The 13,605-nt window shown below is 36.9% G+C and overlaps 1 protein-coding gene across 15 annotated transcripts in view; it reads left to right on the forward strand.

The window, feature by feature from the left end:
- The window catches only part of PHKB (phosphorylase kinase regulatory subunit beta), a 240,879-nt gene that overhangs the window by 117,601 nt on the left and 109,673 nt on the right, over nt 1-13,605 (forward strand). For all 15 annotated transcript variants that reach the window (XM_063797099.1, XM_009430740.5, XM_063797100.1 and 12 more), the window contains 3 exons: nt 1,274-1,337; nt 9,876-9,971; nt 11,112-11,309. In XM_063797099.1, the coding sequence (XP_063653169.1) occupies nt 1,274-1,337; nt 9,876-9,971; nt 11,112-11,309 (358 nt within the window). The remainder of the gene's footprint in view (nt 1-1,273; nt 1,338-9,875; nt 9,972-11,111; nt 11,310-13,605) is intronic.

Below are 13,605 nucleotides of genomic sequence, written 5' to 3' on the forward strand. Positions count from 1 at the left end.
AAAGGAAACCCAGGGCAGTTACCATAGTGTCGTTCATAGAGTCCTGAAGTTCATAGCTAGACTGCCTTCTACCCATGTTTCTAAGTCTTTTTATGTTTGTTTTATATGTAATGTCCAAGCTTCTTGGTTGTACTTAGTGAGAAGACTAGGGAAAATTATGTCTACTCCATCTTCCCATCCATGTATCTTTAAAATAAGTGTCTGACCTATTTATTGTCCTGCAATAAAAGTGATGATTTCTTAAAAACAGGTTATGAAACAACTTATAGGATGTAGATGATGATGACATGAATAGCTTAGAACAGTAGCTCTCAAACTTAAAGTGCATTCAAACACCTGGAAGGCTTTTTAACACTGATTATGGAGCCCTACTCCCAAGAAGAAATGGGAACTAGCATTTCTAACAAGTCCCCAGGTAATACTGAAGGTGCTGCTCTGGGGACCATAGTTTGATAATCTGTTTCACAGAAATGCTGAATAGATGACAGATCATTAGCTTTAAATGATATTAATGGCAAATACACTTGCTTTGAGTAAAACAAATAAAAATTTGTAATAATTAAACTGGGTATTAGATAAAAAATATTTAAAGGTAGATACTTAAAAGATGATATCATATTTTTAATGAAATGGGTCTTCCCATTTTCCAGCACTATAGTATAAGGCATTTGAGAGGCCAAAAGAGTAGGACACTAAGGGAAATAGTATTCATTTTATTATAAAGGGAAGAATATAGCAAAAAATAAGGTGATCAGTTGTTCTGTGAGCATAAAATAATCCCTATTTTTTGGATGTTAGGCAAGAGTGTTTGAAGGATACCTTAAGCCACACTCTGATAGTTGTATGATATGCAAGATCTTTCTTAAGACTCAGATTTGATGTCAGAAAAGCTCCGTTACATTGATCTGAACTAATGATTTCCTGCTAATTACTGCACTTATCATCATAATATACCTTCCTCTAAAGTTCGTCTTTTTTTCTTGAGTTAGTGAATAAAAATGATTCTGGAATTAAAACTACTCCCATCAATAGTATGACCATTAGTTTAGATCAAGGTGAACCTAGAAATATTTTTCCCAGGTGATCACTAACTATAAAAACGAAAAATTAAAATAGTGAAATGTCAGAATGAGGTCTCTTAGACATTATTCTTCTTACAGAAGTTGTTATAAATGTTAATAAAGAAATTTGCTCGTCAATATTCATCAGATAATGGTTCTGATTTTGTAGCCACATACATTAGAGTAATAAAGCATTTCCTTTTCTCTTTTAGCTCGGTTGGTTTAGCAAAAGCAGCTCTAGAAGCAATTAATGGATTCAACCTTTTTGGCAACCAGGTAAAAAATAAGACCCCCAGAATCTTTGATTATTTGAATTGCACATTTAATTCATTTGGCTATTCATTAACAAAGTCATTTCCTTATAATCAGAGAATGTCCAAAATTTATGTAGAAGCTCATGCTTGAACTTTTCCTTTGAAAATGACTTGCCAGTTAAATTTTAGTTTTCTAACTAAACACCATTGCTTAATTTCTTTTAAAAAAAAAAAAAGAAAAAATTTTTTTGATAAAGAATTCTGATTTCCTTGGTTCAGTGACTTTTCCCTCAAATCTGTTACTCATTTTGTAGAGGGTTTCACATTTTTTAATGTATTTGGCATTGTATATATATATATTTATGTCAGTTTTCATGTTGGTTTCAATGTAATTATTTCAATGTATATCTCATGTAGAAGAGAATTTATGTGATGTGTTTAGCCAGATAATTGGGAGTTTTGATCCTAGCTTCACCTTCAACTGGCTATAATCAAATGTCTAAAATCTCATTTTCTCTGGGGATGAAAAAAAAACCCTGAAGGTCGTCTTAAATTTTCATTAGATCTTTAACCAGTTTTTGTACTGAAAGAATCTAATCAAGTGACCATGGATTGAGTTGTCAGTAGAAAGGAATAAAATGTAGGAATAGAGGTTACTACTCTGGATCAAGAAGTAGGCCTCCCATCCAAGTACTAACCAGGCCCGACCCTGCTTAGCTTCCGAGATCAGACGAGATCAATTCAAGATGGATTAAAGATTTAAACGTTAGACCTAAAACCATAAGAACCCTAGAAGAAAACCTAGGCATTACCATTCAGGACATAGGCGTGGGCAAGGACTTCATGTCCAAAACACCAAAAGCAATGGCAACAAAAGCCAAAATTGACAAATGGGATCTAATTAAACTAAAGAGCTTCTGCACAGCAAAAGAAACTACCATCAGAGTGAACAGGCAACCTACAACATGGGAGAAAATTTTCCCAACCTACTCATCTGACAAAGGGCTAATATCCAGAATCTACAATGAACTCAAACAAATTTACAAGAAAAAAACAAACAACCCCATCAAAAAGTGGGCGAAGGACATGAACAGACACTTCTCAAAAGAAGACATTTATGCAGCCAAAAAACACATGAAAAAATGCTCATCATCACTGGCCATCAGAGAAATGCAAATCAAAACCACTATGAGATATCATCTCACACCAGTTAGAATGGCAATCATTAAAAAGTCAGGAAACAACAGGTGCTGGAGAGGATGTGGAGAAATAGGAACACTTTTACACTGTTGGTGGGACTGTAAACTAGTTCAACCATTGTGGAAGTCAGTGTGGCGATTCCTCAGGGATCTAGAACTAGAAATACCATTTGACCCAGCCATCCCATTACTGGGTATATACCCAAATGACTATAAATCATGCTGCTATAAAGACACATGCACACGTATGTTTATTGCGGCATTATTCACAATAGCAAAGACTTGGAACCAACCCAAATGTCCAACAATGATAGACTGGATTAAGAAAATGTGGCACATATACACCATGGAATACTATGCAGCCATAAAAAATGATGAGTTCATGTCCTTTGTAGGGACATGGATGAAATTGGAAACCATCATTCTCAGTAAACTATCGCAAGAACAAAAAACCAAACACCGCATATTCTCACTCATAGGTGGGAATTGAACAATGAGATCACATGGACACAGGAAGGGGAATATCATACTCTGGGGACTGTGGTGGGGAGGGGGGAGGGGGGAGGGATAGCATTGGGAGATATACCTAATGCTAGATGACGAGTTAGTGGGTGCAGCGCACCAGCATGGCACATGTATACATATGTAACTAACCTGCACAATGTGCACATGTACCCTAAAACTTAAAGTATAATTAAAAAAAAAAAAAAGAAGTAGGCCAATTTTCTTTAGCAGTTTTTATAAAGATTCCTAAGATGGTGAGGTAAAGTGAAGTTTCTAACTGATAATTTAATTAATCCTAAGCTACTGAAATGCTAAATCAGTAAAGAAACATTTTAGGAGGTTACACAGTTGTGCAAAAAAAAACGACATGGTTTTTGTTATGGCAATTATAATACTATTTACTCAAGTCTTGAATTTAAGAATGTTTTTAATTGTAGTATATTAATGCAGCCACCTCTCTTCTCCTTCTTACGTACACAAGCACTCTTCTCATCCCAACTCCCTCTAGAGGATGGATGGGCTCTGTCTATATGAAGGTCATGAGGAATTACCGCACACTCTGGATCACCCATTTTCATATTCCTGGATGGATGGATGGATGGATGGATGGATGGATGGATAGACAGACAGGAGTAGGAGGATAAAATGACTTTAAAGAATGGCATTATATTAGGGGTCAGGAGACAGGATCAGGAGACAGGATCACTGCATGCTCTGTACTCAATTCCACCAGTGAGTATGGCTATTTAACTAAGCCTCAGCTTCCTCGTCTAAAAAAATAAAGATAATGATAATAGGACCTAACTCAGGAGGTTTTCATGCAAATAAAAGTTAGTTAGCATAGTGCTTTGCAGAGATTAAACTTTTAATAAATGCCATCTCTTGTTGCTATTGTTTTTTTATTTTTGTTTTTTTGAGACAAAGTCTTGCTCTTGTCTCCCAGGCTGGAGTGCGATGGCGCGATCTCGGCTCACTGCGACCTCCGCTTCCCGGGTTCAAGCAGTTCTTCTGCCTCGGACCCCCGAGTAGCTGGGATTACAGGCGCCTGCCACCACGCCCGGCTAATTTTTGTATTTTTAGTTGAGACGGGGTTTCACCATGTTGGCCAGGCTGGTCTCAAACTCCTGACCTCAGGTGATCCACCCATCTCGGCCTCCCAAAGTGCTGGGATTACAGGCATGAGCCACTATGCGCGGCCGACTCTTGTTGCTATTATTTATGAAGTAATAGTAATACAAAGGAAGGGAAATGAGAAAGAACTGAAAGCTTTCTAGAGCATATATCAAGGAGACTGAGAGGAGGCATGGATTAAACCAGAGCTGATGTTATCAGCAGTCTGGAAAGGTACAGGTCTTGCTAACCTGGCTTCTGTGACATACCAAATACTGAGCTGAATGGAGCTGAGTGTCTCTTGGTTGGCTGTTACATGGTAGTAGCCAGCTCTTTTTTGCAATAGTGTCATCTCCTTTGAAGTACCTGAGTCTTAGTGTATGTTGCTTACATACCTGTATGCACCCCTTCCAATTGTGTGTATACTCACACACATACATACAAGCTACATTTCCTAACTCTACCCATCTTTCAGTGCTCTACTTTTCCCAGGAAGCTTTCATAAATTACTCAGCTATAATTCTAAAATCACTAAATTACTTTACTCTGCATTTGGATTCTGAGTTATAACTGTATTGCTGATATTGTTCCTCAGCCAGTTTCTCAATCTTGACTATGCATTGGAATCATTTGAGGAATTAAAAAAAATACTCATATATGAGCTCTACTTCCAGGGATTCTGATTTAATTGGTGTAGGGGGAGGCCTTGGCATTGAGATTTTTTGGAACTTCTCAGGAATTCTAATATACAATCAAGGGTGAGAACAACTGCTCTAAGCCGAGTTAATTTTTGGCCTTGTTCAGGTCACGTCTATTTCCAATGGAGCTATGCACCAAATATTTGCTGAATTGACTACTACTTGATTGTTTCAGATAGAAATATGGACAGATAATGTCTTCTTTCTTTCTTTTTTTTTTTTGAGACAGCTTCTTGCTCTTGTCACCCAGGCTGGAGTGCAGTGGCACGATCTCGGCTCACTGCAATCTCCACCTCCTGGGTTCAAGCGATTCTCCTGCCTCAGCCTCCCGAGTAGCTGGGAGTACAGGCATGTGCCACCACACCCGGCTAATTTTTGGATTTTTAATAGAGGTGGGGTTTCACCACGTTGGCCAGGCTGGTCTTGAACTCCTTACCTCAGGTGATCCACCCGCCTTGGCCTCCCAAAGTGCTGGGATTACAGCCGTGAGCCACCACACCGGGCCATGTCTTATTTCTTTAGCCACAAGAATATCACATGTTGCCAGTAAAGTCCCTTCATCTTCCATTTTTACAAGGTAGTGTCAGTGTCCTAGTTTTACAAATTCCCTTTCGTCTCTTTTTTCTGATGTGGAGAATTGCAGAAATATGACTTTGAAAATGTTACTATTACCACCTCTACAGCAGTTAAATTAATAATGTGCCTGCTAAACAGTGGCACATTTAAAAGTGCATGTGATCTTTTTAGTGTTCAATCATTTTATAATGTCATTGTATATACTTAAAAGAGCTGTGATCTAATTAAAAGTCAGTTGCTGGGAAAAGAATTGACATAAAGAAATGCTTTTATTCAAATGAAAATCCATGGAAACCACCTCAAGACTTGAGGGATTTCAGATCATATTGATATTCACGGTTATTTCTAAAGGCCATTGGTATAAGGTTTTGGAAGACCTGATCGTGTGTCTTTAACTAAATTAATTTAGAACTTTCAAAAAGTACATTCCTTCTTGGTGGCAACTCAAGAGAGATGGTAGAGCCCCTCTCTCAAAATGAATGATCGGAAGATTGAGGTAGTGTTTCTCAGATCACACCACACAGGGGCAAAACCAGGAATTAAACCAGTGCCACTCCATAATGAATCTATTAATAGAAGATCAACTTGTTGGTATGGGAAATTTCAGCTGTTGGACACTTTCTACTTTTAGAATTGGGAGCTGTGCATTTTCTTTGAAAACTCTTAAGCTGTTTTTTGCTTAATAATTATTGAGCTTCTGAAAGAGGTATCCATTTCACAAATAGTGTGAAAGGCTTGCCTTTTGCCCCTGGCTTCAGCATATGAGATAAAACAAATGTTAATTTTATTTTTACGGGCAGTTGTTGGGTGGTAAAGTTTTTTGCTTTGGTTATGATTATTATGCATTCCTATACTTCCTCCTTTTTTTCCAATAATAACTTATTATTCAAGGAAAAAAAAAACACTTTAAATCTTTTTCTGAAACTATTTTCCAAATTTATTTTTCTTTGGGACACTGAGAATAAGATGTGATAAAAAGGCCTAGTTTCCGTAATGATTTGTTTACAATAAAAGCCAATTTGGGGCAGAGCTACATTTAGAAACATATATAATCCTCAATATGGGAATCACATATTTCATCATGATCTCAAATATATTCTGTATAAATTTCATGACAAATATATTTAAATATTATTTAAATAATGTTTGATAATATTTAAACAGTAATATTTTAGTCTATCAGTATTTATTTTCATCAAATGTCATAGTCATAGTAAGCAACAGTTTTGTGATTCCTGGGTTCGAGTCTCAGCTCTGCTCTTTTGAGACCCTGAAAATTCATGTTCAAATTTATCTTTCTCTGTAGTTTGAGAATTCCTTTCACAGTATGTGCATGAGGACGAAGAAGCTTGGGTTGTGAGAGGGGCTGCTGGAAAGAGCTGTTGGGTCAGTAAGCAAAAGTTGGCTATTTACACATCTATTGCCACCACAGCCTTGGTGCAGAAGGGAAATTCCTATCAGTAAATACCCTTTCCGGAAGAATACATTTCTCCAGGCTCTGCTACAGAGCTCAGTGACAGCCTCATAACTGAACTAGGGGAGAAAATCTCCTGACCATAGTTTTGCGGTGTGGTTTTGTTCCAGAATAAGAATGTGAAGATCATGTACGATAGGTAGATCCAATGACCAGTTGTACCTTGTTTTATTTTTTGAGTCTAGATGAGGGCAGCAAGTCCCTTAGCTCAGGCTCTGAGAAGTGATTAATGAAGAAAAGAAAGATCAGTCTTCAAATTGTTTTCTTTTTAATTGAGACCAGTGAGATCAGCAAAGTCTTATGTTTACATTTGGTACCCTTGGCCTTAGGGACTGTCTCAAAAGTGGTTGTTCTGGTCATGGGATTAAGGGAAGTGCAGTGCAGCCCTTCCCCACCACTGGAACTCAAGTCCCCATGACAGTGGTCAGGTTTCAGAATCATCTTCCAGTCCCAGTGCATTTACTAGACTAAAACAATTACAGAAACTTGGTTAGGGAGTAAAGTTTGAGCTGTCAGTCTTAAAATAAGCTCTTTAGGTGGAGTCAGGATATTATGGCAGAATTATAATGTTTTCAGGAAATGGAAGATGAAAATAAAATATCCAAAGTTAATCTGATACTCTGAAGTGACATATACATATAAAACATCCTTTCATATTCCTATCCTTAATTGGGGAAATCAAGATACTGACAAATGAGCCGAGACCAGAATCTAAAAGGTAATGACTAGAGAGATTGCTCATGTTATGCAAAGTGTTCAAAGCAGTGCAGACATCTAGCTTCCTTTGAAATTTGCAGGCCTTAAATTAATGTGTCTGATGATTTAAAGTAGGTGATAATTAATTCCATTTGTGGGTTCTCCTTGATGACTCTTAAAAAGACTTGCTTCTGGATTGGGAATAGCTGCCCATGACCTGGGGAGATTTTACCCTCCTGGAAATCTGGACCATAATGCCTAAAGCATGGGATATTTTTGTAAGAAGACAGCCAAACAATATAGTTAATCACCCTTTGGTCTTGGTGTTAAAATATGGTAACATTATAAGATTATTTTTCCCTTTGGGCATATATCTTAGGTTGGCAGAGAAAAATTGAGAGCTGAATAAATACTTTGATGAATTTAGACAAATAAGCCATTTATTTACGGCCAGAAAATAGAAGTTGGCTGTTTACATTAATCAAGTAACATAGAGAATTGCCAAATTTGCCATTTCACTTCATTATTTATAAATTATCCTACTTAGGTTGTATCTTTTGAAAATTTAATTGCAGGCAGATAGTTTGGTATGCAATTAACTTTATTAATTCTTGGCCTAAAGATAAATTATAGCTCCTATTTTTTGTGTATTCATAGGCTCCTAACATATTATATCCATTTATTTCTCTGCTGTTTTGTTCTAACTACCCTACTTGCTCCCATTTCACCAAAATTCAGAGCCTAGCTATGGTCCTCACCTTCTCTATGAAGTGCCCCAACTTCCCTGGGGACTTGTTTTATAATTTTCTTCTCCCCCTTAAACCACTAACTTTGGTGAAACTAAGTCATGTGTTGTGGTATGCTGCCTTTTTGTTTTCTTAATAATCTTGTTCAGGACTGTTGCCTGGGTCAGCTCCTTGAGAGCACAGGTCAAATTTGATCTTGTTTGTTTTCCTGAAAGCAGAGTGCACAGTACCTTGCCAGCGGCAGCTGCTGCTGAACCAGTAGAGATGGGAGGTTGGAACTCCGGAGTGACAGAAAGGATAGTTTACCATTCATCTGGTGGTTGAGAGACAGCCTCACCGAATCACTGTTCATTTATTAATTTACTTGTCAGATTTTAAAAAGATTTTAAAATGATATTCTGAATGAGAAATCATTCTATTTTATGAGCTAATTTTCATGTACAAACATGGGCTACTAGGAAAAAAACACCTCTAGTGAATCTGACATCTGGATATGGGGTCTGGTGCTGCTAGATTTTGAAGTTCAGTCTAGGTGATTGGTTGGAGATATTTTTGTTTCAGTTTGAATGCATCTGTGAAGTTGGTGAGAATTGGGATGAGCTTCAGAAAATAGTATTAAAGTAACATGAAATTTATAATTCTCTTCTCCCTTTCCCCATGTATTTTTCTGAGTATTCTCCTTATTCCCATCCAGTTCTATGTGATTTCAAATATTTAGCTCCCCAGTAAAGCTGTTGAATATGGAATGCACTAGTTTTAAACTGGTTAGCAGATAGGTTAAGATTTTCTGTTACACCTATTTGTTTTATTCAAGCTTTTTTTTTTAACTTGAAATATATATATATGTGTGTGTGCATATATACGTATATGGGGGAATTGTATAATCTAGTGTTTAAAGAATGGGCCTCTGTGTCAGAGACTTGATTTTGAAACTTTACTCTGTTAAAGTAAGTCTTAATGTCCTTTTCAGTAAAATAGGGAAAACAATATCTACATACGGATATTAAATGAGACAATCCATGTGACACATAAAGCATAGTGCCTGATGTGGTGAATATTTGTTCAGATTAGTTGCTTTGTTGTTATTTGAGATTCTCCTGTCTTCATATTTTAATCCAGTATTCTTTTACATTCATCTAGATTGTATCTAAATTTGTTTAGTTTGATCATATAGTCTTTATTTATGAGGAATGTACAACTCGTATTTTATGAATCTGCATTCTCATTCTTTGTCATGTTAGCTAAACTAATTGTATTTTCATTAAAATAAATGTCACTAATATATTGGCTATCTTGTAATCAGTACATTTTGATTTATAAGAAAGTCAAGGAAAACTAGGGAAAACAAAAATAACATTTTTATGATTATAAAATTAATGTTTATTGCAGGATATTTGAGAAATATTGAAAGTACAAACAAAATTTAAATCTTCTGGAACTCCACACTCAAGATGCAGACAATGTCAGTATTTTTGTGAAGTTTTCGCAGTCAAAATGCCAAAGGTCTACAAGTCTTTTTTCTTAATTTAGGAAATGTTTTTCTTTTTCTCTCTCCAGGGCTGTTCGTGGTCAGTTATATTTGTGGATCTCGATGCTCACAATCGCAACAGGCAAACTTTGTGCTCGCTGTTACCCAGAGAATCAAGATCACATGTGAGACATTTAATAATGATAAATTTAACATGAACTATTATTTATGATTTCTATGTAGTTTTATCTTAATTTCCAATAAAGTACTCTAAAATGTTAGTGGTCATCCAGAAGGGATAAGAGGACATGATAGATATTGCCCCTTACTCCTCTGGCCTGGGGAGGTCTTAGGAAGTGGACAAGAGTTGTGGACACGGCTGCTTTGGCCTTTGAATCTTTTGCAGGAGAATAGAAAAATAGACTTTTCTTTTGGGGGAGTAGCAACATTAGGCCAACGTGAATTATTTTTTTGCCATGGTATATTAGAAAAATATTTTTCATAGTGTATATATCTTTTGGATAAAATAACCTTCCATTCCTTATTTCTGTTCTCTCATTCAATTCACTTTTTCCCCTTGCCTGATGGACTTCTGTATGCTTATCCTACCTGATTGCAGAATTTTCTAGGGACTATTTGTGGTTCTGTTATTTAGAAAACACCCAAAGTGGAATAATTTAGTTATTCAAAACAACTCTTTTGTGTAAGTAATGTAAGATTATCATTAAAAAAAAAAAGCTCCCCAAATAAGCAAATAATATAATACCCACTCATGCCACTACTCTAATACAATCTTGACAACATTTGGGTATATATGTTTTCACTTATTTTTAGACATATATAATATTTTTATTTTACAAAGCTATAAGAGTACTTTTTATATTGATTGATAACCTAGCTCTGTGAATGGATATTGGATACTGCCCCATACCAGTAAACAGATTTCTACAATATAAATTTTAATAGTTGCTAATTTACTCAACTAATTGTTGGACATTTAGGTTGTTTCCTCTTTTTCATTATTATAAGCAAATTGTTGTGAAAAACTAAGTTGTGACAACTATTAAATTTTTGTGCACCATTTTAATTAATATTTTGACATTTGAGCCCATTGAATCTTGAAAATACTATCAACAAATAAAGTTTTATCTCCTCTGTAAGGTTTCCTGGAACATGCCATAGAAACATCTGTCTGATCCTGGGAGCAGAGCTTGCTCACTTTTGACTGCATAACCTCACTGGCTTTTCATCTCTATCATTCTCCTTGGGCTGTGTTGATCACATCGGTGTGGACACTCACAGTCTCTCTTTCTCATTGCCTCCAGAATACAGATGCTGCCCTGCTCCCCTGCATCAGTTATCCTGCATTTGCCCTGGATGATGAAGTTCTTTTTAGCCAGACACTTGATAAAGTGGTTAGAAAATTAAAAGGAAAATATGGATTTAAACGTTTCTTGAGAGACGGGTATAGAACATCATTGGAAGATCCCAACAGATGCTACTACAAGCCAGCTGAAATTAAGGTATTAAAAAATATTCCATGGTAATCGCATATCAGAGCAATCAAAAGCACAGATTCAGGAGACTGACCATTGGGTTTGAATTCTGGCTCTGCTACTTACTAGCTATGTGGCCCTGGGCCAGTTAATTAATCTCTCTCTGTGTTTAATTTTTTCATTTGTAAAATAATAATAGTACCTATATCATGAGGTTCTTATGACAATTAAATAACTTACATAAAAGTGCTTAGAATAGTGCTTGGCACATAGTGAATGCTCAGTAAGTGTTAGCTCTTATTACCAGTGAGGTATTTACCGATAATGGGCCATGTTCATTTATTGGGTGAATAATTTTTCTATTGCATTTTCAGTCCTATGTTTGCCTGATCCATACTATTTGTCTTATATAATATTAAATATCTGTTTGTAATATTCCTTTCAATCTATTAAGCAAATTATTTTATTAAAACTGATAGGCCATTCCATCTTCCCTTATCTGTTTCATTTAGACACTTTCTTTTAAAATATAGTCCTCTAAATGTTTAGTTTTAAAATATTTTGTATTTCAAAACACATATACCACTATATGTAGTTTTATACTAGCTGCTTTTAAGCCATCTAGAAAACAGCACCCCAAAAAAGTAAGAAGTCATGCACATTGCTGAGGACTTTGCTTTAATGTAGTGTATTGAAAGGTATTTTGGTTTTTTGTTTCTTTCCTTTTGAGATGGAGTCTTGCTCTGTTGCCCAGGCTGGAGAGCAGTGGCATGATCTCAGCTCACTGTAACCTCCACCTCCTGGGTTCAAGCAATTCTCCTGCCTCAGCTTCCTGAGTAGCTGGGATTACAGGCACATGCCACAATGCCCAGCCCAGCTAATTTTTTTGTGTTTTTAGTAGAGATGGGGTTTCACCATGTTGGCCAGGCTGGTCTTGAACTCCTGACCAAGTGATCTGCCCTCCTAGGCCTCCCAAAGTGCTGGGATTACAAGCGTGAGCCACTGTGCCCGGCTGAAAGGTATTTTGTATTCATGGGCATAATTGGCTCACTCACTGAAGGTAGGTAAGGTCCCTAGGAATCTGTATGTAGAAAATATGTAGGCAACATTATACCTTTTAAGTTGTTTGGCAATTAACATACTATTTTAAAATTTATCATACACTTTTGCAGAAAAACTAGACAAACTATTTATCATTTTATTTAACTTCTTTTTTTTTTTTTTTAAATAGAGACCAGATCCCCCTATGTTGCCCAGGCTGGACTGGAACTCCAGGGCTCAAGTGATTCTCCTGCCTCAGCCTCCCAAGTAGCTCAGACTACAGGCATACACCACCACATCCAGCTTTATTTAATTTCACAGTTGACTATCACTTGGAAACCATTTTATTGTGTGCACTTTTGAAATTTTAGCAGTGTTGGCAGTGTTACAATCTGTTAGGTTGGGCCAAAAGATCCATTTATCTCTTAAACACCTTCAAATGTTTCTTTCCTATTTAATACATTTTCTGTGCCAATATTTACAGCACTTACATTTGAATTGGACCACCTGCAACTAACTACCACCTCGCACGCTTCCAACTTTGGATCTGTCCAGCAAGCTTTCTTGCTTTGGATCTGCCAGCAAGCTTTCTGCACCTTCTGCTGAGCACCACCAAGGAAAGCCACAGCACTGTGGGTAGGAGCTGCCCCACAGTCAGGAGATCTTTCTTGGTTCAGCCTCATCATTGCTGTCGGTTCTTGTCAGTCCTGCTATCTGACTCTGCCAGGAACTCCCCATGAAAGCTTTTCCAGCTTTTTCCTGTTTGTACTCAAGTTTGCAGACTTTCCTTTTTATTTTCTACTTGATAGCCTTTCATTTCTGCATGGTCTCCTCCACTGTGTCTTTCCTTCATCCATGCTTACCTCCATCTCTCTTGCCTCACAGAAGGAGCTCTCTGTTCTAAGGCTAACCCATCCTGTGTATACCCCATCTTATTCTCTTTTACTTTCTTGACACCTTCACTTGTTTTCTTCTGTGATAAAAGGATATCTATTTCTCTTTCTTTTTTCTCCTCATCTCCATTTCTACTTCTCTGTCTTGTTTCCCCAACTTAAATTAGCTTTTTTCGTCATTAAGCACATTGATGTTTATCATTAAGAAACCAAACGAAACCCTTCCTCAGCCCTTTCCCTGTCCACTTCCATCCTCTTTCTCTTGGTGCCACACATCTGAAAAGCATGACCTCTACTTGGTGTCTCCTTGTTTACATCCCGCTTACTCTTTCCCCTTACAAACTGCCTTACTTCTGAGCACTCCCCAGTAGCTGTGCTGGCTTCAATCC

This window comes from Pan troglodytes, chromosome 18 (genome assembly GCF_028858775.2).
Source record: "Pan troglodytes isolate AG18354 chromosome 18, NHGRI_mPanTro3-v2.0_pri, whole genome shotgun sequence".
NCBI classification, from domain to species: Eukaryota; Metazoa; Chordata; class Mammalia; order Primates; family Hominidae; genus Pan; species Pan troglodytes.